Below are 22708 nucleotides of genomic sequence, written 5' to 3'. Positions count from 1 at the left end.
ATGATGTTGATTGCTGATGTCAGTATATATATTTTAGAGGAATGTTTTGTTTTTCACCCGAAATGAACTATATTACTTCAGAAGAGATTTATTACCCTACCTGACTCTTATATATTGTTCTGTTTTTTGTTTGTTTTTGTTATTTTCAGGTTCAATGGTGCGTGTTCTTCTAATGGCCGCCTTCCCACTGGAGGTTTTGATCCACAGCAATTTAAAAGGTAAACAGCTTTGAAAGTCAGTTCAAATGGTTAGCTAATAGTACTCTGAAAAGCCTACAACTCTGTCACCAGTTTTTTTACCAAAAAGTACCCATAAAAGTATCTCTCAATAGCATATCATTGTAGTTCAAATGTTTAGTTGATTTTTGGAAATCTAAAACTAGTCAAACACTCAAATGTTCATGGTTTTTATAGGAGGACAGAGCAAAACGGACATCGGCGCAGAGTGAAGAACTGCCCTTGATAAGGACACTATGACAGCCATATATAGTAAGTGAAGACTTTCTGTGTATCTAAAATTGCATACAGCACAAGTAACTTACTTTGCAACCATTAAAATAGGTTGTAAAGTAAGTTACCAATACAAATAGGTGATGATGCATTGTAGTGGTTGGTCTCAGACAAAGAAGGTCAACAGATTTATGAATGCTGGAGGGTAAGGAGAGATGACCAAAAGGGGTGTTAGCATTACTGTAATGTGAACTGGATAGACTTTCCATCTAGGAAAAAAAAGAGGTAAAATTATGCGTAAAATATATCTGTATTGTATATAAACTATCTAAATATAAAATATCTGTATCTATATAAACATCTGTTTGCTAAACGAAGCCAGCTAACATAAATCATATTTTTATTTTAACTCTGATAAAAGTAATAGAACTGTGACTTTTCTTTGTTACAGTGGCAGTAAGGACGAGGTTTCCCAATGTGTCCAGGAGGGCTTTGAGGATTGCAGTGAAAGCTGGGGGAACTGAGACTGCTGGAAAAGGAAAAGAAATTACATTTTAAGTATGTTGACTTATGTTCATACAATCACACACACATATACACATACACACACATGTGTGTATATACATATATATATATGTATGTATATATATATATATATATATATATATATATACATATACACACACACACACACACATATGTGTATATATATATATATATATAAATGTGTATATATACGTATATATACATATACACATACATATATGTATATGTGTGTTTCTTTTAGAATGTTTAAGTATGTAATGAGAATAAAATTATAAAATGAATATTCCTTGCTTGATTGATATGCTATATGTATGTTTTAAACATCAAATAAAGATTTCTTTCAGCTGTTACATGTGAATGTGTTTTCTTAGAAATATATGAAGGGTTAAATTTATATATTTTTGAATGATTTTAAATAAGTTTAAATTGTATTTTGAAATATATTTTATAAATATATTTCAAAATATAAAAAAACAGCCAAAAAATATATGTGTTAAAACACATTTCAAAATATATTATAAATATATTTTTTTAATATATTTCAAAATATACAAAAAATGGCCAAAAAATATATGTGCTAAAATACATTTCAAAATATATAAATATATTTTAAACTGTATTTTAGCACATATATTTTTTGGCCATTTTTTGTATATTTTGAAATATATTTCAAAGGAAAAAGTCCATTTTACCAGGAAGAAACCTCCATGACAGTGGAGCCATTACAATCAAGTGTATTAAAGTATAGTTACATAAGGAAAGATATTTCTATATTGTGCTATGTGCTAAGCTGGAGCACCGGAGAATCTGCAGTTCTCCTGACAATTAGTAAAACTCTCGAAGCTGATCAAGAACGTTACATGCAGTATTAGAGCTAATAAAGAGGAGTGCTCCAGCAGGGTGTTATATAAAGACTGTAATCACACTTCACACTTCTAAAAAAGAATGCTCCATAGCCTGTGATTGATATAAGGGGTTATATGCTTTTCTTGTAAGACTGACTCACAGCCGGTGTCTCATTATGCTCCAGAGAAAGGCAGAGCGAGAGAGAGAGAAAGGCGCAATATTACCTAATTGTTATGGGAAGATTATCGTCTCAGAGAAGGCGGGGCGAGAGAGGTCAGATGATGATGATGGTGGTGATGATGATGGTGTCTGAACCGCCGTGTTATGCGAACGGTCGATGAGAGCGCTCCTTTGGATGGTGGGAGGGGTGAAGGGGGAGGGGGGCGGTCTCACTCAGGAACACACACACAAACAGGGGCCCATCTGGTTCAAGTGAGGATAGGGACCGTCCTGAGCTGAACTCGACGTTACAAATAGGAGCTGCGGCATTCCAAGTGGAGCAGAGTGGAGGTGCGCTACACCGATGATAATATTGGATAACAGAGGCGAGTGAAGCCGCGGTTTGTGGACACCACAGAGGAAGGAAAAGCGCGTTCTTGCTGAACAGGACCAAAAACACGTTTGGAAACGGTGAGAGCGGCCATGCGCACCCGCGGAGGAAACTCCTCATTCCACTGAGGTACAATTATTATCATTTTGTAAACAGAGTTTCCTTACAGTGATCTGATCAGCCTACTATAACACCAATAGATTAAAAATGTCTTTTTGTGTTTAAACACCTGAGTGTCCTTTTCTGCGGGACTGTGATTTTTACTCCCTCGCTAATGTTCACTTTATGTTTTATGTATTTCATAAAAATCGTCGTACTTTTGACTTTTTCAAAAGCACCTACGGCTGCCTCAAACTGCGCTCATGATGAAGAAAAATGAAGAAGAGGAGTAGGGTCATGGCAGATGATTTAAAAAAAGAAAAGCAGCCGGTCAGGGATCAGCATGTCGGTGTCAGACATGTGGGTCAGCGCTGATGGAGCGAGTGGAGACGGACACACCGGAAACCGGTCGTGAATCCGTTGATTAGGGTTTCCGGTAGAATTTGCAGAAGAAGGACAAACTTGAAGCACTAAATGTAAATGTAGGTTAGACTGTGATTGGGTCACCTTGTTATCTAGATGTATTTTTACATGTACTTCTTATTTATTGCCTTGTACTCGGAGTACTGCCAAAAAATGTGTGGTGTGACTGACAGTTTGGAGTTTCCAGCACTCTCCTGTCTCACACTGAGTGAGTGAGGGCTTGCAAGGTTATATGGAAGTTGCTCCAGTTTTATTGGAGAGCCGTAATGGAGTTACATAATATTGTGTTGTAATAGCTCTTGCGTAACCACTAAATCCCTCTTCCCTTGTCCTCTCTCTCAAATTGATCACCAGGAGGCGCTGTTGCTACATTCCCGTCAGACGTCCAACAGAGTTCAGTGAGCCCTCAGCACCACACAGTGGCACTTGACGTTCATCGCCAGCCGGGATTTAATTATCCAACTACCCAGATGTTTGAGGAGGACTCCCAGGAGATGAGGGGCCAAGAAGACGTCGGAGTGCTCCGTGCCGTGGAATCACCCACAGCAGTGGCTTCTGCTGGAGGGGGAGCGGGAGGAGCTTTGTCTTTCACAGATGAAGCTGTGTCCATCCTGACTTCCAGCAGCCTGCTGGCGCGCTCGCTGCTGGGCCGCACCTCAGCCGTCAAACGCAAAGAGAGCCCTTCTTCCAGCGCCCGGCGCAAGCGCGAGTTCATACCTCACGAGAAGAAGGACGACAGCTACTGGGACAAGAGGAGGAAGAACAACGAGGCGGCTAAGCGCTCACGAGAGAAGCGGCGCGTGAACGACATGGTCCTGGAGAGCCGTGTGCTGGCTCTGCTGGAGGAAAACGCGCGACTCCGAGCAGAGCTGTTGGCGCTCAAGTTCCGCTTTGGCCTGGTTAAAGACCCCTCCAACGCCCCAATACTGCCCCTCACTACAGCTCCCCAGCACACCCCTCAACCCTTGACTCCTCAATATTACCTCCAAAGGGGGGACGGAGGCCTCCAAGGCTCCTCAGCACCACATCCCAACAACCAAGCAGGCCAGATGAGCAGCAGGGGCTCCAGGGATGCTGGGAACATGTCAGAAGACTCGGGCTTCTCTACGCCAGGTGGGTCCAGTGTGGGCAGTCCGATTTTCTTTGAAGACCGCCTTAGCGACCATGGGAAATTATCCCCACACCGGGGTGAGGAGCTGGGGTATGACCTCCACCATTCGCCTACAGATCCCCACCACGCTGCAGGACTAACTGGGGGGAAGATGGATCACGCAGAGGCGATGAAAAACCTTCCTCACAAATTGCGTTTCAAGATCCCCGGAAGCAACGACGGAACCGATGCCCAGGGAGACGGTGGCGTCGCCAGACGCAGCCCCACGCTATCTACTGCGGGCCGGGAAGCTCCAAGAGAGAAAGGACTGAGCGGAGGCAGCGAGGCAGGAGGAGGCCCAGCATGTGCCAGCTCCTGGATCCAGCACATCGAGGGGGAGGAAAGCAGGAGGGGGCGACACTCCCCTCAATACAGTGCTTCGACATCCAACTACAGCCTCCAGCCCCCTCCTGCTCAAGTGCAACCTGAGGTCCAGTACCAGCACGAGAACACTTACCTGAAGTGTCAGCTAAACTCCCTCAGCGAGGAGGTGGCTCAGCTGAAAAAGCTTTTCACAGAGCAGCTCATGGCCAAAACCAACTGAGGACAGATGCTGTGAGCCAGTCAGCATTTGCCGGCGTCTAGACTTTTAAGGGCAAAGTTTACTTTAAGAAAGCCAAAAAGGACTTTCAAGTCTAGCTCATCATGTGTTGTTTTTATCTCAAGTATTGTATTGTATTATAATAAATGTCTTTAAAGCTCATCTCATAAACCTGCTGTCTATAACAAACACTCAGTCTGAGCAATCTATGTTCCCCCAGACAGGGAGTCTTAACTGTATTGGTGTTAAGTGGATAATAGCTTCTTTATTACATACACTGTGACAACTAAAAACATGCAGCACAAAGCTGTTTACATCACATCATCACAGCACAAACCTCACACCGCTCGGCGATGCCAGATTAAAATGCGGCTGGAAGTCGGCCAGCAGGTCGTTGCCACACTGAGATGCGGGAAGTTGCAGTCCAGTAATTAGAGTGGTATGACTTACTGCACAAACAGTTTCCAACCGCTGAGATGGGTCTGCAAAAAACCCGCAAACACAGGCAGAGACAGACAGTAAACACACACAGAGGTGAGGTTAATAGCCATCAAAACCTCCACGGGTCTCGGGGAGGGCGGGGTGTTACTTGTTACTCTGGTGTTGTTGTGTGTCTTTTAGGAACCACACTGTAACTTCTGCTCTGTTTTAGTGTTTCACACCTACTACTGATCTTTCTCCATGCCTGGGTTTCAACATATTTGTGTTACCTCCCTGTTTTCTGTGCCGAGGTAATGATGAAATAATAATGTCTCTCTGTGCGTTTTCATATTCAAAAATAAAAGAAACGTTTGATGGATCCAGCATCACGGTGGCGAGTCAATCATTGCTCATTGCTATTATAAATGGTTATCAAACTTAAAAAACTTAAAACAGCCTCTTTTGGGGCTGGAAATTCTTTCCCGGACAGTGAATTGCAGAAAAAAAGGAAGAATGCGAACAGGAATGAGAGAAGGGTCGACTGAAGAGAAGAGGAGTTTCTCTCCCACAGTCCCTGCAGGCAGCAAGATGGGCTGACAGCCAGGCAGACAGAGACAGTGGGCGAGCCCGCTGTTTCTCAACAGTTCTGTTACAGACCTTGGAAAACACAAGAGCTCAAAGATAACAGCTGGAAATATAAGTGACAGGAGAGAATTCAAGTCATGAAGAAGGGTTAACATGAATATAGTGAGGTCATGTGCACCCCGAAGGCCACCAGAAGACCTTGACAACCTTTTGCACAGTCCTCAACAAGGAAGGAATGCACTGCCGTTCATTTCCTTCATCCACTTCATGTAATACTATGAAACAGCAGTGAAGAACATCTTAGCTTTCCTACTCAAATGCATGTAAATGGTAAATGGACTACTTCTCATAAAGGGCTTTTGTACTCTACATGCTTCATTCACCTATTCACAGACATTCTTATGAGCACTTTTTTTCTGTCAGTACTTCTTGTCTAAGATTCACATGCTGTAAATGACCTGCTCTGCTTCCTTGAGCCACAAGGAGAAACACAACCTCGCTGATCGTTATGCGGCATAAATCACCACCCCACACAAGCACAGACATTATGTACAAGTATATGTGTGTTATCATACATTTGCTAGCAGTCAACAAAAATGCCTGTCGCTCAGTAGCTACTCCAGACTGTGTCACCTTGTGCTCGGTCTGGAAAAATAATAACGAATCATGCCGCGTTGGCGTCAGCAGAGGGCAGCAAAGACAATCTCTTCACTGTGTGCCCTCACCGTTAACCCAAATCTTGTTAATCCTACTGTGGATGGCTTCAGTTTTCATTGTTCCTGTACATGTTGGAAGCTAGTTCACATGGTGATGCACAAGAGTTAAAGCCAACTAATGTAACAGAAGAAACGTGCAGAAAACTGAGGCTTCAATTAGTGTCTTATTATTATTTTGTTATGAGTAATAAACTGTAAAAGCTTATTCAGCTTGCCGTGTGTCATTGTGATTATTTGCACTCACAATCATGAGGCAACAATTTCGAGTAAAATGCAGCTGAAATATATAAACATCAAAGGTTTATTTGGTTGAATATTTGATCATTAAGGTGTAAACTGAATGAACACCAATAAAGTACATTTCATTTAACTGGATTCCAATAACTGGATGTTTTACATTGTAATTATGTAACCAAATTACATGGAAAAGTGACATGAAATCAAATGACATAAAATCAGCGTAACTGTTTTTTCTTATTGCAAAACAAAGACTTATGAAAGCTTTTAAATACACTATAAAGCAGCTGAGAGACACACACACACAAAGATCCGCCCTGCAATAAGATGAGCTGTCTATAAGCCTCTGAAATGTTGAAATACAAACACTGGATTAGAATAGATTTGATTAGTAAAACAGGCTGAGAGTGAAGTGAAGAAAGCCTGCGGTGACACTGAAAGGGAACAAGGTAGAGGCAGTCGCTGCAGGTGTGGTGAGGGGAGAAAGGGAGTCTGCTTTAATGGATCCACTGCAACATGCTGCCGTTCCACGATCATCCTCACCCACATCCATGCACCCATACACCCCCCCTCCCCTCCCCACACACACAACCCCCTCTTTCTGCTCCCCTCTTTTTTCCTAGTGAAAGGATAAAGCCTGTTGCTAGGCAGACAGTGCGACAGTTGCCATGGGAACGCTTGCAGACATAGCTAGAAGGGGTCGGGTTGGGGTGGGGTGGGGATAAGGATGGGGTGCAAGGGGGAAAAAAGAGGGAGTGATGCGCAGACAGACAGAGAGAGAGAGTGAGTCTGTGTGTGGTTTGAATGGGGGAGGGGGACCCAAGTTCACGGCCGGTGCCTCTGCTCGCGTCGTGATGTTTGTCTCCTCCGGCTGAAGAAGAAGATAAAGCGAAAGAATGGTGATTCATACATGTTGAAAATGATGCTTCTCATTAGGGGGTTACCCTCTGATGATGCGTTGGAACAAAGACAAGGCGGTGTGGCAGCTTCACAAATCTGAAAACATGTGGGTAAAAGAAAAAGGATCTCAGCATCTAATGCAAAAAGTTGCAGCAATTTAGGTTGTGTGTTTTTATCAAACTAGAGCTCAGAGGGAAAAAAGGAATTCCTCATTTAAAAGGTGAAAAGTCGTACACATGCTTCAAGCCGGGGGAGGAAAAAAGAGATGACCTAATTGTAGAGCGATTACTGACACGTATTAAACTTGCAATTCTTATAGTAATACGCTGGAATTTCCTCATGTTTTAGTGAAAGAGGATCAATTTCTCATTGTGAACACTCACACACACCATTCTTTTTCTTTCTTTTTCTTTTTTTGACACTGACATAAAAAAGAAGAGCGCAGCCTTGAAGATAAAAGGAGATAATGAACACATCCGCAGCAGAAGTCAGCCTTTAAGGCAGCCGTTCAGGCAATCTTTTGCCAATTTAAATCACTCTGTGGGTAATGCACATTTTACCGAGAGCCTGAAGCATCACTGTGTCTGCAGCAGGGCTATCTCACACAGAGGCGCTCCGGTGATGATCCAAACTGCATTCAAAGGGTACATCACCAGGCTTTTACGCCCAGATTACCACATACATGCTTATTTTCAATTTGTAACATGTTTTTTTGTTTTTTTGTTTTTTTTAAAAATGGGCAAAACAAATATATTTCTGCAGAAAAAGAGTGTGGCCCATCTGCACTCCTCACCTGTCACCCAGTGAAAACATCTGCAGAACGATGTAGAGAAACATGCAGCTGCTGTGTTTCCTGAAAGCAGGGGTGATGCACCACAATGGGAAATGTGCTTCTGTTCCTGCGTTTTGTTTTGGGTGGGTTTCAACTTTCAAATAATACTACTTTTTCAGGTACACCTTGCTATAGTACTGGGATGTAATAGTTGGGTGTTTTCAGAATGGCCTTGATTTTTTGTAGCATAACAATCAGATGAACAGGTATACCTAAAAAAGAGGCTAGTGAGTATATTTGTAGTTCTAGCTGGTGGTTTGTTTGTTTGTTTTAAGGTGTTGCAGTGTTTGATATATTGTCTTTGTAAATCACAACTCAATTACATTGCTGATTAGTCCCGTCCAGTACGTTAGTCACACTTCCTGGTGTGAGTCTGTCTCTGATCCAGTCCCCCTGCATGCCACACCGACAGGTATCCATTCAGCCCACTCATAAGCCAAACCAAATGGGCGTTGTTTAAAGTAGAGAAGTAAGATGAACCAAATAGCTTAACTGTTCTCCTCTTTGTTTGAGCCTCCTCCAGACTTTACACCTCTGAGCATGACACACATTCCTGCTTGCGGTGAGGACTAATCAAAATTACACAACATGCTTACAATGAGTCCAGGTGAGCTGGTTTGACTGGATTATTGAGCACAGTCGTTTGGGAACATACTGTACGCAGCGCAGTTCTGCGAATGCAAGAACCGTGACTGCCAGGAAACACCTCCAACATAACGAAACTAAAGATTTTCACTTGCGTTCGTCCACTTGCAACACTGACTAAACTGTCCATGGTTTCCTCTAAAGGTCACGCACAGGTTTGCCCAAAAGTTCTTCCCTGAGTGACAACAAAAGAAGTCAAAACTGCCCCATCGGCGAGGTAGCTGGAGGCCAAAGAGGCAGCACGTGCCAATAGCACACACGTCACGTGTTGCCTGAACTTGAAAAATGAAAGATATTATTTTTATCATTGTTTTTTCCTCAATTAAATCATAATTCCAGTTTGAGTTTGCACCAGCAGACTGGAAATACCTCTGCCTTTTTTACTGAAAGTCAACTTTGACTTATTTTGTGTTGGATTACATTTAAAACGCTATATTCAAATGTGCACTGAGGTAGAAATACACGAGCATGACCTCAAAGTACTGAAGTAAGTTCCTGTGGGAGAAACTGGTACTTGTTTTTTAAGAGATTTTTTAATGTCATGCTGCTTTACCTCTCACATATCTGTTTTCTATGTTAATGTCAGCAAGAACTGCCAAGATTTACACAAGATTAAATAATTAGATATTTCTAAAGCTGACTTATATCATGTATTCATAGCCTCTAAAACACTGGTATCAAACAAAAGGCCTGGGGGTCAAAATGAGCCCGCCAAAAATTCGGCCCACTGGATGGCATTGGAAAATGTGAGAGAAGACATAACTTTATGTACTTTTAAATGTATTTTAAATGTAAATTTGACAGCTTTTTTTGGCTATTCATGCCCCACCACAGTAATTAAGTAATAACTAAACATTAAATACCAGAGAAGTTCCTGTTTTTTCATCAGTGATTGAAGAAATTTCAGTTTGTCTACACTGGGTACACAAACAAAAAAAATGTGAGCTACCACAATTTTTTTCTATAATTTTACACATCAATTTCTTATAATTTAGATTTTCAGATTTTTTTCACTCACTACAGCACTATTTCTATATCATGTGGGAAATCTAGGACATGCTGTTGGAACTGCACTTCTAGCTTTGGGATTACATGCGTAGGTAAATGTCTTTATGCAGACAGGATGGGAAGATTCACTTAAGATCAAATTTATGTAGTCTTCAATATAAAATGAGTTTGACATCCCTGCTCTAAAGCATCCTACTTGGAAATGGAGTGAAAAGTTAATATAAAATAATACAAAGAGGAAATATTCAAATGTTCAAGAATATTATATCCAAAAACTGTACTTCTCACAGTTCTTGTGCTTCCCAGTGCTCAGTAAGAAGCCATGTAGGGTACTTTTGCAAATCCCATGTAGGATGGGTGCTGTTTCCCTTTATTTCCAGTCGTCCTAACTTACATAGTAAATGGAAACTCTTTTTATCCAACCTCCCACACTATTCAAGTTGTTGCGTTATGCCAGGGGTGGGAAACTCCAGGCCTCAAGGGTCGGTGTCCTTCAGGTTTAGATGTGTCCTTGATCCAACACAGCTGATTTAAATGGCTAAATGACCTCCTCAACATGTCTTGAAGTTCTCCAGTGGCTTGGTAATGAACTCATCATTTGATTCAGGTGTGTTGACCCAGGGTGACATCTAAAACCTGCAGGACACCGGCCCTCGAGGCCTGGAGTTGCCCACACCTGTGTTATGCGGTACACGTGTAGTTACGTTTCTCAGGAGGTGCACATCGAGTTACATAGAAGGTTGTGGCGTGTGGTTAAAATGGGGCAACAGTGCAAATTACAACGTTAAAGCCAAACTGCCCAGCTGCTGAAGCTTTGGTGTTGTCAGTGTTGTCTGGCTCAGCTGAAATGTCAAATTGATCTTTTTACTCTTAAAAGCAGGTTGACTAGCACACTCAAGAAGCTAGTGGCAGGCATGTCAAGTTGGGTATCTGCACAGAGGACGCGACTCTGATTTCCCCGGACCAGCCTGTCTGTGTGTGTGCTTTTTCAATATCTAGCAATCTCATTATGGGTATCATATGCCCTCATCTGGCTGAAATTGCCTTTGAGCATAGTCCCTCCCCTACTGGACCTGTCTCCTCCCCCTGACCCCACCCCACCCCAAACAGGATTTGAAGGCAAGAAGAAAGAGACAGGGAGGGGGCCACATCCGAGAGAGAAACAAAAAAACGTGACTAGGCACCCAAAGCGTCCTGTTATGCAACAACTGACCTACTAACATACATTTAGAGACACACACACACGGAGGGAGAGCGAGAGAGCGAAAGAGAGAGAGAGAGTTGGAGGGAGGGAGGAATTGGAGCAAACATGACATGAGGAGCGCGCTCAAAACAAGGCACTGTGTTCTCACTCTCGCATATACCTGCACTAATCGGGAGAGCTGGTGTTTTCATAGCAAACGGCGTGCGTGTGTGTGACAGAGAGAGGGAGATATTGTAAGGGAGAGAGGGACAGAGCCAGCAAAGCGGACTGTTGGGCAGGAGCCGGACTGTGTGTGGATCCTGTCGCTTTTAAAGCAAAAAGGTAAGTTGTTATTGACTGCGGCACGGTTCATACATGCCCAATACATGTATGTGTGTGTGGATCAGAACACACACACACACACACACACACACATATATAACACAAATATATATATATATATATATATATATATATATATATATATATATATATTGTTGAGTTGCTTTTTTCCTCTGAGCAGCTGGTCGCCGCGTTTACAGTTTGTTTTGGTGCCTGGATGTGTTCGCCTCAATGTCAAGGCGAGGCTGTACCCCGCCTCCTTTAGAGTGTATGGAGCTATATGAGGATCTGTGTCAGAGAGAGGAAGCGGATGGGAGGAAGTCGGTGTGGGGGACCGGGGGGGGGGGGGGTCGGGGGGCTTTGCAAAAAGATTATGGGATTCCTTCAGAAAGAAAGAAACAAAAAAAAAGGTGCGGCTGCTTGGTGGAAGCAGGGGCAGGTTAGTGCGGACAGCCCGCCGTGGAGCGGAGTTGTAGGCAGGGTCAACGCATCCGCGTCTTAGCGCGCATGCCCAAATTGAATATTCATGGTTTGTTGTGGTGCTTTTAGGAGCCAATCTGCTGTGCTTAACCCGCACACCTGCTTTCGTAACACACGTGGCTCACGTAATTGTTATTTAACCTGAATACATGGTGCAGTTATATCCTATTTAATAACACAGTTATTATTACCAGACCTATAAATAGGCTGGTAATAATAAATATATAGGCTAATACTTGATATTAATAGGAACTCCACCAGCTTATACACCCTTCTTTTTGGTCTTATAATAATAATAATAATAATAATAATAATAAATATTCACAATAATAATTATAATTATTGTTATTGTTTTTGTTGTTGTCGTCGTTGTTGTAGTCCTGCAAAAGCTGCGTAATTAAGAGTCGGGTTGACGTGCTGCGGGGCTCTGGAGCAGCTACAAATCTGTCCTCGCTTTCTTTTGGGTTAGTAGGCTAGTCCGTGCAGACAGCTGGAAAAATCCCATGCAGGCTCCGAGGACACACTTCTCTCTGTCACGTGTAGCAGCTCTTTGTAAAGGTTAACGCGGCTGTGCAGCCCTCCTTAACCCTTTAGTGGCCCGTAGGCTCGTATTAGTCTGACGCAAGCACAATACAAACCGGAGCACACCGACACGCGTGATCAAGGCATGATCGCGTGGATACGCGCGGACGCTCGGCTCTGCTTGTCTCTCCTTTGTTTACAACCCCCGGCTCGGACTGATGGGAGCCAGCGTGGATCGCGTTTGAGGAATGGTGAAGTTCACGGGCTCCGATGAGTGCAGCCGAGTGCGAGGTGAGGCGCGCGTGTATGTATGTGTGTGTGTGGATCAGAACATCTGGATCAAATGTGGGTCAGATGTTTCTTGGTGTTCCTCTGTAGCTCGGCAGACAGCTACAATAGACGCGTGCTTATTTTTCGGAAATATGGCAGCGCGTGGAAAGCTTGTCGAGTTTCGCTTGGAAGGCGATTTTGAGGCGGTGGGTAAATTTTGCGGCAGAGTTGGGATACACGCTTTTCCTAGGATGACCGAGAATCCGCTGTGCACGAACACGATTTGTTAGACGGTCCAACAAAGGAGGAGTGTGGGGGGACATGTTTCTCGCACTGGGCTGCTCATTGGCTCAGATTTATTTATTTCTGGGTCTTCCGTGGGTCCGCCTGGTGTAAATACGCATCAGGATCTTATAACGTTGAACATGAGCCGCGCTTCACCGCATGTCAGCACCGGCTGAAGCCGCAACATTCCTCAACTAGAGCGGGGGCTGAATTCAGGCACCAGTAACTCTACGGCTAGTAACAAGTAACTCTACGGCTTGGGTTTGTTTTGAAAGAGAAAGTCACCTTGGCTTCATCTCCCCATACAGCTTTGTGCGGTTTACACAGCACGTGGGCATCGTACCCGTTGTTCTCTTCCAGATCTCTGCTCCAGCAGCGTGCGGGTGTTTTTACACACTGCATGGTATAAACAGCAGATTTAGAAAGAGAAACAAAAATGATTTCAGGTTTTTGCTGTGGGTCGGCTTCCCCGTCCTCAGCGGAGCGATGCGTGCCTTAAAGGGATTTCACGCAGTTTGGGGGTCACGCTGTGGCCACAGTGTATATGCGGTGTGTTAAACAAAGGTTGCATAATAAATTAATTAAATAACAAATGGATTAAAGAAAGGGGCAGATTATGCAATCTGCGGAAGCTCGTAGTCTGCGGCGATGCAGCGCTGCGCTTTGCTGCGCAGAGGTCGCTGCCAATTGGTTGGCGCACACACTGGGTCTCTATGCCAGCTAAGAATGTAGGTCACATCTGTCCTGGGGTGGGTGGAGAGGAGGGGATGAGGCGCACCACTGCCGCTGACGAGGAAGGCAGAATCAGAACACCACCAAAATAAATCCTCGCCCCGCCGTAACAAAGAAACGAGGCGGTCATGCAGAAATAGAAAAGTGGCACTGTGAGCAGCTTCATTTTAAGACGTGTACATTTTTGAAAAGAGGAAGAAAGAAAGAAACCAAAAAACTTTCATGTCATTCCACGACTATTGCATCATTGCATTGCGCGACTGAGCCAACTCCCTCTTTTAATCTAGTTCTGAAAAAATAAAACAGATAAAACCTTTCTTTATCCAGCCTAAATAGAGTTCATGGTCAGGAGTATGGCGTGGTTTCCATGCTGTCCTACTTTGCGGCCTCTCGGCTTTCTCGGGGTTTCCTGGCACATGTAAGATGATAAAAGATGAGGGTTTGTGCTTTGTTATTGTGCTGCGGTTTGGATCCAGCACAGAGGCGAATTACAGCATTTAGTAGGCCAATGGAGCACATGTGACTGGTGCAACACATGGACTGAGTCCCTCTGCTTTCTTTTTTTTTTTCCTTTTGGAGAGAGGCTAAGAATCCAGAGTGATATGGCCTGTGTTCATGGAACAAGCTTACAGAGGACTCTGCCTTGCCTTGATGGCATGCTGTCCAAGCCTTTATATAAAGTTAACACCCCCTCCTACCCAAAAACACAAAAAAGACTTGTAGCCCAGTGACACCCCCCCCCCCCCCCCCCCCTGCCCCCAGGGGCACTGCACCATGTGCCTTAAATTGCATTTTTCCTAAGGGTGAGTGGCTGGTTGGGGGGTTGGACAGCGGTTTCATCATTCTCCTTTTCTCTGAAGCATGTGCACCCCCCGACCCACGCGCACACACCCTTCTCCTTTTATGTCAGACCTGCAACCCATTTCCTGAAGTGCTCCACAGAAACACGTGTGCTGGCTTTTGAACTGACTTCACTATTTCCAAAGCTCACTGCCACATTTAGACTCTTGCGGTTCGGCCCCTGTGGTTGTGCGGGCGGGGGCGACTTGGATTCTTTTACCGTGCTATCATTCCACAAGTGCCACAGAAACCTGGCAGTGACTTGTGGAGACTAGATGATAGACTGGAAAGAGCGGTCTAGGTTGAGGAACTGTGTGCAGAGGTTAGGCAGTGTGGTTCAAACGCATGCAAAATGAAACACTTTGCGCTTCATTCTTGGCGGCGATGCCTTTGTGGGTTTTAAAGCATCTTTGGAGATGTGAAATCTATTGTTTCTTTCTGATGGCGCACACATGAAACGTAACGCAGGCTCAGTAGTGAAAGAAGAGCATCAACACCTTCTGCTATGATTCATGCTCATTCACACAGCCTGAATATTTGAAGGTGCAAAAGAGGGAGAGACAAATAAAAAGAAAAAAAAAGCACGAGCCTCCACTGTGAGTTAATTAAACAGAGGAGTTAATTCATGCGTCTGGTTCGTCCTGACTGTAGGCGAGATGTGGAATAATGTTCACGTGACGTCAGTCGACCCTCCTTTTGTTACGGAACATGGTTTTCTCACCATCTGCTTCGGGTCGTGTCAAGCCACTGGTCCAGAAACATTGAGACAAAGTCCAATATGATTGGCTAACCCCCTTCTTTCTCCCCCTTTTTGTTGCTATGGGTGATGCATTCCTTCTTCTGATGCAATACCAACACTGTCGCAATTGCCACTGTTTACCCCCCCCCACCCCCCACCCCCAACACCCACCCACCCCCATCCAGCTACAGTATAATCTCATCTCCATCCCTTTTCTTTGTTTTAACTCTCCCTCACTGATTCCTCTTCGTTTCTTTGTCTTCGCTCCACTTGCTCTCACCTCTGTCTATATTTGCACAATGCTCTCATTTTCCATTCTTTTTTGTCCTCCCTTCTTTTTTTCTTTTCTTTTTTTGTCTTTCTTTTTTGTCAGCCCCTCCCTTGTCTCTTCACCTCTCCACTGCTGGGCTGACCTATATTCCAGCAGGCCGTACAGTTGGAGGCAGCTAAGACGTGTTTACAGAGTGCGGTCAGTCCCCAGTTTGTGGGTCAGTGGGACAGGCTGAGAAACAGTCTCTACCCTCGTTCTTGCGTTGCCGTGCCCAGCAGCCACATGTCGGAGGCTCACGAGGACACCCTTAAACCATTCAGCTGAGACTTTCAAATATGATGTAACTCTAATGTAGCTTTTATTGGATTACTCTGAAAGACAGTTTCAAAAAGCCAAAACTTGTGGCCCTGTTTTATAGTTAGTCTGGTTTCTTCTGTATATGAGAACTAAAAAAAAAAGTGGGCTGAAATCCATGTTTATTGTGAGGAGTTACGTAACAATATGAAATCCACAGGACAAGCAGAGCACAGTCGCTGCAAATATCTCACTAGATTATGAGATTACAGATTGTCACAGTGTAACAGCAGCGCTTACGCACTTCAACCTAGAAATGCAGATGATTTGCTGCACTTGGGATGAGATTACCATTCCATTTTCTATGCAACTTGATAAGCTTGACCTCCCGAGTTTTTAGGCGCTTTTCCAATTGGACCAGTTCATTTAAGAGCAGGGAGAATTGTTGCTGTCTGACACCTCTGAAAGAACAAGTCATGCAGAAGAACAACAACTGCATGTGCTGCCTAATTATTTTTGCAACAGGAGTCTGTCAGGTCACATTACAAATCACAAAAGTTGTCAGAAATCACAAATCTCCGTGTGGAAATTGGGGGACTAACAGATCATTGCAATTTGCACAAAAAGTGTGTGCCAATCTATCCAGGCAATACTGAGATGCTTAATGGGATAACTGAACCATTTTGATAGCTCTAGAAAATGTAGGAAATGTGGCCTAGCAGTTGAGATACTTAGCTCCAATCCAAAGTTGTGGACCAACAAACCAACTGACTTTGAACACCACCGAGCCACCGAGCCTTTAAACAGATGGAAGCATTTAGAAGAATCGCTGATTTGCTTAATTCTGCGTAACCTCAAAATCAGCAGAATTGTACTACTTTGGTATAAAGGTGCACCTGTTCAGCTAATTACTGAGCGCTGAGGTGTTCCTCGCCATGGTCTGACCACCCTCCCATTTTACCCCCAATCTAACGATTCTGTGTTATCCCAGCCTGTGTTTCTGCTTCCCGCCTCCCTTCTTTCCTGGGGCCACTGACCTATATTTATCAAAGCCCCACCTCCCAGCTGCCCCCCACACCTCCATATCTCTCTTCAGCTTCTTTATCCTTGACCTGCATTAACGGATGCCTTTGTCTGCCTTATCTGCTCACTCTGCATCATCGATTTGGCACTGAGTTGTTTCGGAAAAGAATGCTGCCACATTCCTGTGCGGATGAACCAAGGCAGGGGGTAGCAGTGTTCGTGGATGGGGTTTCTCAGTGGAGAGCCAGTCTGGTGTGTGTGTCAGGGAACCCCACGGCTCTGAGACTGACTCACTGTTTGCTCTGTCTGGCCCACATATTCATCTGGCAAAACAAAAAAAGAGCTAATCCTTAAACTGTTTAGTTTTCATGCTCTCAGCATGTCCCAGACTGATGCAATTTCTGTGTTTTTATTTCATGTGTGTGTGCCTGCCTCGATTGCGATATACTTCTGTTTAATTTACAAGGTTTTAGTTTTGCCCTCAGCCGCCTACATAAAACCCTATTAGCTCAGACCTTGCGACATTTTAGCATGCAGTGTTGAACAAGTGCTTTTTTAAATCCTGGGTGTTGAAACGAAACAGGATCATCAGCCTGGCGATGAACCCACTGCTCACATTGCATCACAAAAGTCAACATGACCGGGCTGGGCCAAAGGGTCAGGGGTCATAGGTTCCAGACGGATCGGATCAATAGCAAGGCCGAAAGGTCAGACAGTGAGGTCTAGCATCTATTCACTGGTTGCCAGGGGCGACACACTCAGTAAAGGCCAGACATCCCAACAGCAGAGGAAAGCTTTTCTGTTATAGACATGTATTTATTATATTATTTTGCATGCCAAAAGAAGCTGGAAAATGGTAAAAAAAAATAATAATAAATGTTCAAATAACTGTAGGTCTGATGTGAGGCTGCAGGATGGAATAGCAGCAGTCAGCAGTGGATTAACATATGTTTTTTTTTCTGTTTTTTATCTCTGCAGGCTTTCATCTTGCAGTCAACTGCAGAGAGAACAGAGAAAGACGGAGGGAGGGAGAGCGACGCTCCCCAAGAGACTGACACGCTGAGGTAGACAGGCCGACCTACATCCTGCTGTTTACGTGGAGATCTAGGACACCTCCTTGCCAGTTTAGCTCCGTGTGCTCTATGCTAAACCTTTAACAACCAACTAAAGCAAGAATTTGGGAAGAAAAAGAGGGAACTAAAGGACTGATCTGAACTGCTTTGGGTCTGTAGTACTCCGAGGAGCTCAGACACTGAATTGATAACCCTTCAAGTGGATAAATGTGGGTTGCTAATGCTGAGCTACAGTTGTTCTTTATCTTTTTGGCTAATTTGGACACTTGACTGTTTACCTGGCATAAGTATACCACATCTACAATAACTAGACCCAGAGCCTTGGGAGACCAGTTGTTTTCATCACTACCCCAACCTCCCCCCACCCCCACCTTTAACCTCTGGCCTAATTCTTCACTCAGTTCACCAAGCAACATTTCAAACTGGCTGCCTCTCGACAAAAATGGAAAATCTAACATCGGCTCTCAAAACGTTAAACAAAAACTCAGGGAATAACCTAAACTGCCTTGAGACCTTCAGCGGTTATGAAGAGTCTCTGCCTTCTATCCAAGGGACTCCAACTCGTATGGGGCGTCTCATCAAACCCAAGCCCAACATGACCTGCAGGCGAAAGCGGGAGTTCATTTCCGATGAGAAAAAGGACGCCTCCTACTGGGAGAAGCGCCGTAAAAACAACGAGGCCGCCAAGCGCTCCCGGGAGAAGCGGCGTCTCAATGATATGGTTCTGGAGAACCGCGTCATTGCACTGAACGATGAGAATGTGAGGCTCAAGACAGAGCTGCTCCAGCTGAAGCTGCGCTTCGGCTTAATAAGCACTGCCTCCTACATTGAAAAGAGTCAACAAATCAGTGCGGGTAGCAACGCAGGAAATGGAGGTTCCTCCTCCTCCTCAACTCAGTACTACTCCAGTGGTTACTCTAGTGGTTCTCAGGTGATGGTGAACTCTGACTCCTCTGAAACGGAGCAGTCGGGACGCAGTGAAGGCCACAGGCAGCTGGTGAAATACTCTCCACGTGGTTCCCTCTCTGACATGTCTGACGGCTCCTCCAGGGACAGCCCAGAGCCAATCCCCTTTGAGATCAAGCAGGAAGGTGATAGGCTGGAGATGGACATCGCCAACGGCACCACCACCCAGATCATGTTTAACATCCACCGTGGGCTGGCCTCTGTGCCCACCCACCACCAGATCCAGCAGCATTCTCAGGAGTTAGAGGCTACATATCACAACCAAGAGCAGCAGCAGCACCACCTTCACCAACAGCCCCAACCCCATCAGGAGCCCGTTACCTCTATCAACACTGTCAGCCAGGCCGCCTCTCATCCGCCTGCTGCCCAGAGGAGCGTCATTCTGTACGGTGCCAGTAGTGCCTCTTATCCCGTGGACTCCTTGACCAGGACACAGGATGCCGAGCTGCTGAACGTGCAGAAGCATGGCAGCACCAGCAGCCAAGTGTGTGCTAGCCAACAGCCCATTACAGAGAGCTCCACGGAAACAGTGGCCGAGGTGACGAAGCAGCTTGAGAGGAAGACATTAGATTCCCCTCCGTATGAGCTCTCAGACTGCCGTAATGAGGCTAGAGAGAGACAGGTGTACCGTGTTTGCCAACTCCCCCAGCAGCAACTGCAGCAGGAGCAGCATCAGGAGAGCGATTCATCTGCGGAGCTCCACCACAAACAAGTGGAGGGTGTCAGCCACTCACACTTGTACCACCATCTCCAGCAGCCTCACTCATACCTCAGCACACAAGACGAGGAGCCACCTGTTCTTGCTTATGAGGGCGGGCCCAGGCATGAGGCTTATTACCAAGGCCAATCAACCTCTTGTAAGGAGGCCACATCCAGTGAAGGAGATCCTTGCAGTCCAGAAAAAGAGGCATCCACAGACGACGATGAGCTTCCCTCCTCGTTGTGCTCAGAAATGGGCAGCTTCCACAACCCGCATCTTACCATCCACCAACCTGCCTCGCCTCTGCCCTCCTCCCAGGGCCCTCAGGCTCAGTGCTGGGACCCTCAGGGGGAGGTGAGGGGAACCGCTTTGCCCCACAAACTGAGACTCAAACACCGGGCCATGAGCACCGGCAGCAGCAGCAGTAGCGGCAGCAACTGCTCCGGCCAAGAGTCCCCAACCACCCCTCCCTCCGCCACGCCGCCACCTCTCCCCCAGCATCCCTACTTGTCCCTGACGCCCCCACGAAACATTAAGCAAGAGAGCTCAGGCGGAGGTTGTAAACAGGTGGCCTCAGGGGAGGGGGCCAGGAAGGAGGGTGGAAAAAAGGAGACAGGTGGACGAAGGAACAAGAGGCGCGATTAGGTGACATGGACTTTTAGTTGAAGTCGTTATGACAACTTCAATGACTCAAAGACACAATTTCTCATCAAAGAACTACCCTGCCATCATGCCTTTTGCCCTATGATTGACTCACCCTTTTTCAGCCCTCGGGACAGGAAACTTAGCTTTTCTACTCCACTCCCACCCAACGAGGCTGATCATCTTGTAGGGCTGTATTATATTTGTATATATTGTACAGAGTTGTCATTTCTTACATCCTCTCCATACTTACAGATGCACTTTTGTTTATGTGATGAGAAGAGGAATGGAACTGTCCACTTTTTCTACTTTTGTCATCCAACAATATACAGTTGAGTACATCAGTGAAAGCACATTTTGATAACAAAAACACAAATAAAGAATGTAGAAAAATAAACGCTTCAGGCTTTATCAGTGCTAAAATTTTGGTACACATCCGACTGTAGAGGAGCATACACGTGTATGGCTATCTGCCTTAATTAAAATCAAATGCAAACATACACTGGGGACATTCCCTCGACCAAAGAAGCACCAACAATACTATCAATAAGAAGTTCCATACCTCTTCCCAGACCCTACCTCTACCACCCCATGCTTTCCCCAGTCATCTCCATTATTTCTCAAAAGATCACCATCACCTTTATTTTTTAAGCACTTGGTTTGTATAGTACTGTGATATATGAATATATGTATCTATTTTAAACATATATTTTACAAAACAAATTTGAATACAAATTCAACCAAAAAAACAAAAAACAAAACAAAAAAAACTGCAACAAATCTTTGGAGGATTCTGAAAGCGACCCTCCTGTCTCGAATCGACTCTCTTCATTGTCTACTGTGGCTACAGGACCCATTCGATTTGAATCACCTCTCACTTGATTGTTGAGCTTTAGCATTAATCGGTTAGTTAATGCCTAGTTTACACTTAAACGGCCGTTCATTTTGGAGCGCCAACAGCACTGAATGGAGAACGCGTTGTTCCCTGAGGCAAAGGCCTCGTTAAAAAAAGAAAAAAGAATCTTTGAATTTTCTTACCTTTAACCAGCCTTTAAATATTCGGTGGACTTCACCAGCTGCAGGCTATGAGCCTTTAGTTCATTTGAGCTTTATTGACCATATCTTCTTCTTGTTGTTACCATTCACTGGCCCAGTGTATTTATTTCCCCTCCCTTCACACGCCCATCACTGTAGAAAAAGCTCACAGGAACATAGATGGAGAATGTGTACAGCTCTTTTTAGATGCATACTGCAGCCTTGATTTTGAACTTTCACGTCAGACATGGGACACTTGGGAGGCGTGAACGAAAGCAGGAGGAATTAAGTCACATTCTTATGAAACACACTACAGTGCACTGAGTCTCAAAGTTCCTCTTGTGGAAACACCTAAAAAAAGAGCCCTCCACAACTACTGTTTACTTTTATTGTCATGAAAAAGTGGTTTTGTAGTGTGACCAAGCATGGCCCCTATGGCTCGCATTCAACATGCGTAACTGAGTTAATACAGCTCATAAGCTGACGCTGCAGCGAAGTTCTCTAACTCTTCGATCGAGTAAAAAATTCTGAAATGAACGAAGAGAGGGCACTTCCCTTGTTTCCCATTTTTCTCCGTTGTTCATTATCAGGGGTTATTCGTGGTAGTTCTGCTACTGGGCAGTGCTGAATTGCCTTCACTGGATTCTAGTTTTTAAAAGAAAAAAGTCTATGTACCATGTTTGGCTTTTTGGTGCTTGTGTATAAATGTAAAGTTTCCCCTCCCCGCCCTCAAACAACACTGTAACGTTTGTTTCATTGGTTTTTATATCCTGTTTTGTTTTTTTTATTTTTTTATAGTCAAGAGGTGATGTTCTGTTTTCCTCTATACTGTGTCTTTTTTCCTACTGACTGTGATGACATGTATTTGCCTCATTACCCTCCCCCCACCCTTTTCAGTGTGTATTAATCAGTAATGTTTGTGGTTTTGCTGATGGTTTTAATGAAAAAGACAAGGACAAAAAAAAAGAAAAGAAAAAAGGCAAAGATAGTGTGGTGTGTAGAGATGGGTGGTGGTTGGTCTGGTTGGTCATTACCGTCGCTTCCTTTTGACATATGTAAAGACACTAATGTTCATTGTGGAAGATGGGAGCATTTCAAGAAAACTCAAATAAAAAAGAAATAATGTTGACCCGTCAACATATCAAGAAAACTTCTTGTTTGTCCTTGTTTGTGTTTTGGTGGCTTAATGCAATTGCACCTACGTTGATGTTACGTGCACGTTCATATCCACCGTATCCACTGACTTTTACAGCCCACTGCACACGGCTGACACTGAAGTGAGCAGTCGTTTGGATCTGTGTACGACTCTTGGCTGGCAGTGTACAAAAACACAGTCTGTAGGCACCATATCCAAGCTGGCAGCC

At 44.5% G+C, this 22708-nt stretch overlaps 2 protein-coding genes across 4 annotated transcripts; both read left to right on the top strand.

Annotated features, from left to right (window-relative positions):
- The first annotated feature begins 2201 nt into the window (after positions 1–2201).
- Positions 2202–5408, top strand: nfil3-6 (nuclear factor, interleukin 3 regulated, member 6). 2 transcript variants are annotated; one of them, XM_084926800.1, is made up of 2 exons: positions 2202–2520; positions 3268–5408. In XM_084926800.1, exon 2 carries the CDS (start codon positions 3384–3386, stop codon positions 4605–4607), a length of 1224 nt encoding a protein of 407 aa, XP_084782926.1. In that variant the 5' UTR covers positions 2202–2520; positions 3268–3383; the 3' UTR covers positions 4608–5408. The 2 variants fall into 2 exon arrangements, with proteins under 2 accessions (XP_084782926.1, XP_084782927.1); XM_084926801.1 differs by having other exon boundaries at positions 2375–2471.
- A 5721-nt stretch (positions 5409–11129) lies between these two features.
- LOC146389116 (uncharacterized) lies at positions 11130–22494 on the top strand. Of its 2 annotated transcripts, none has more exons than XM_084926798.1 (2): positions 11130–11472; positions 17907–22494. In XM_084926798.1, the coding sequence occupies exon 2, from the start codon at positions 18444–18446 to the stop codon at positions 20310–20312; it is 1869 nt and encodes a 622-aa protein (XP_084782924.1). In that variant the 5' UTR covers positions 11130–11472; positions 17907–18443; the 3' UTR covers positions 20313–22494. The 2 variants fall into 2 exon arrangements, with proteins under 2 accessions (XP_084782924.1, XP_084782925.1); XM_084926799.1 differs by lacking the exon at positions 11130–11472 and adding an exon at positions 12303–12765.
- Positions 22495–22708: the final 214 nt, after the last annotated feature.

Source organism: Perissodus microlepis, chromosome 4 (genome assembly GCF_051167445.1).
Source record: "Perissodus microlepis isolate ML-2025 ecotype Zambia chromosome 4, ASM5116744v1, whole genome shotgun sequence".
NCBI lineage: Eukaryota > Metazoa > Chordata > Actinopteri > Cichliformes > Cichlidae > Perissodus > Perissodus microlepis.
Note: the sequence above shows the minus strand (reverse complement) of the source record. Positions and strands in the feature narration are given on the sequence as shown.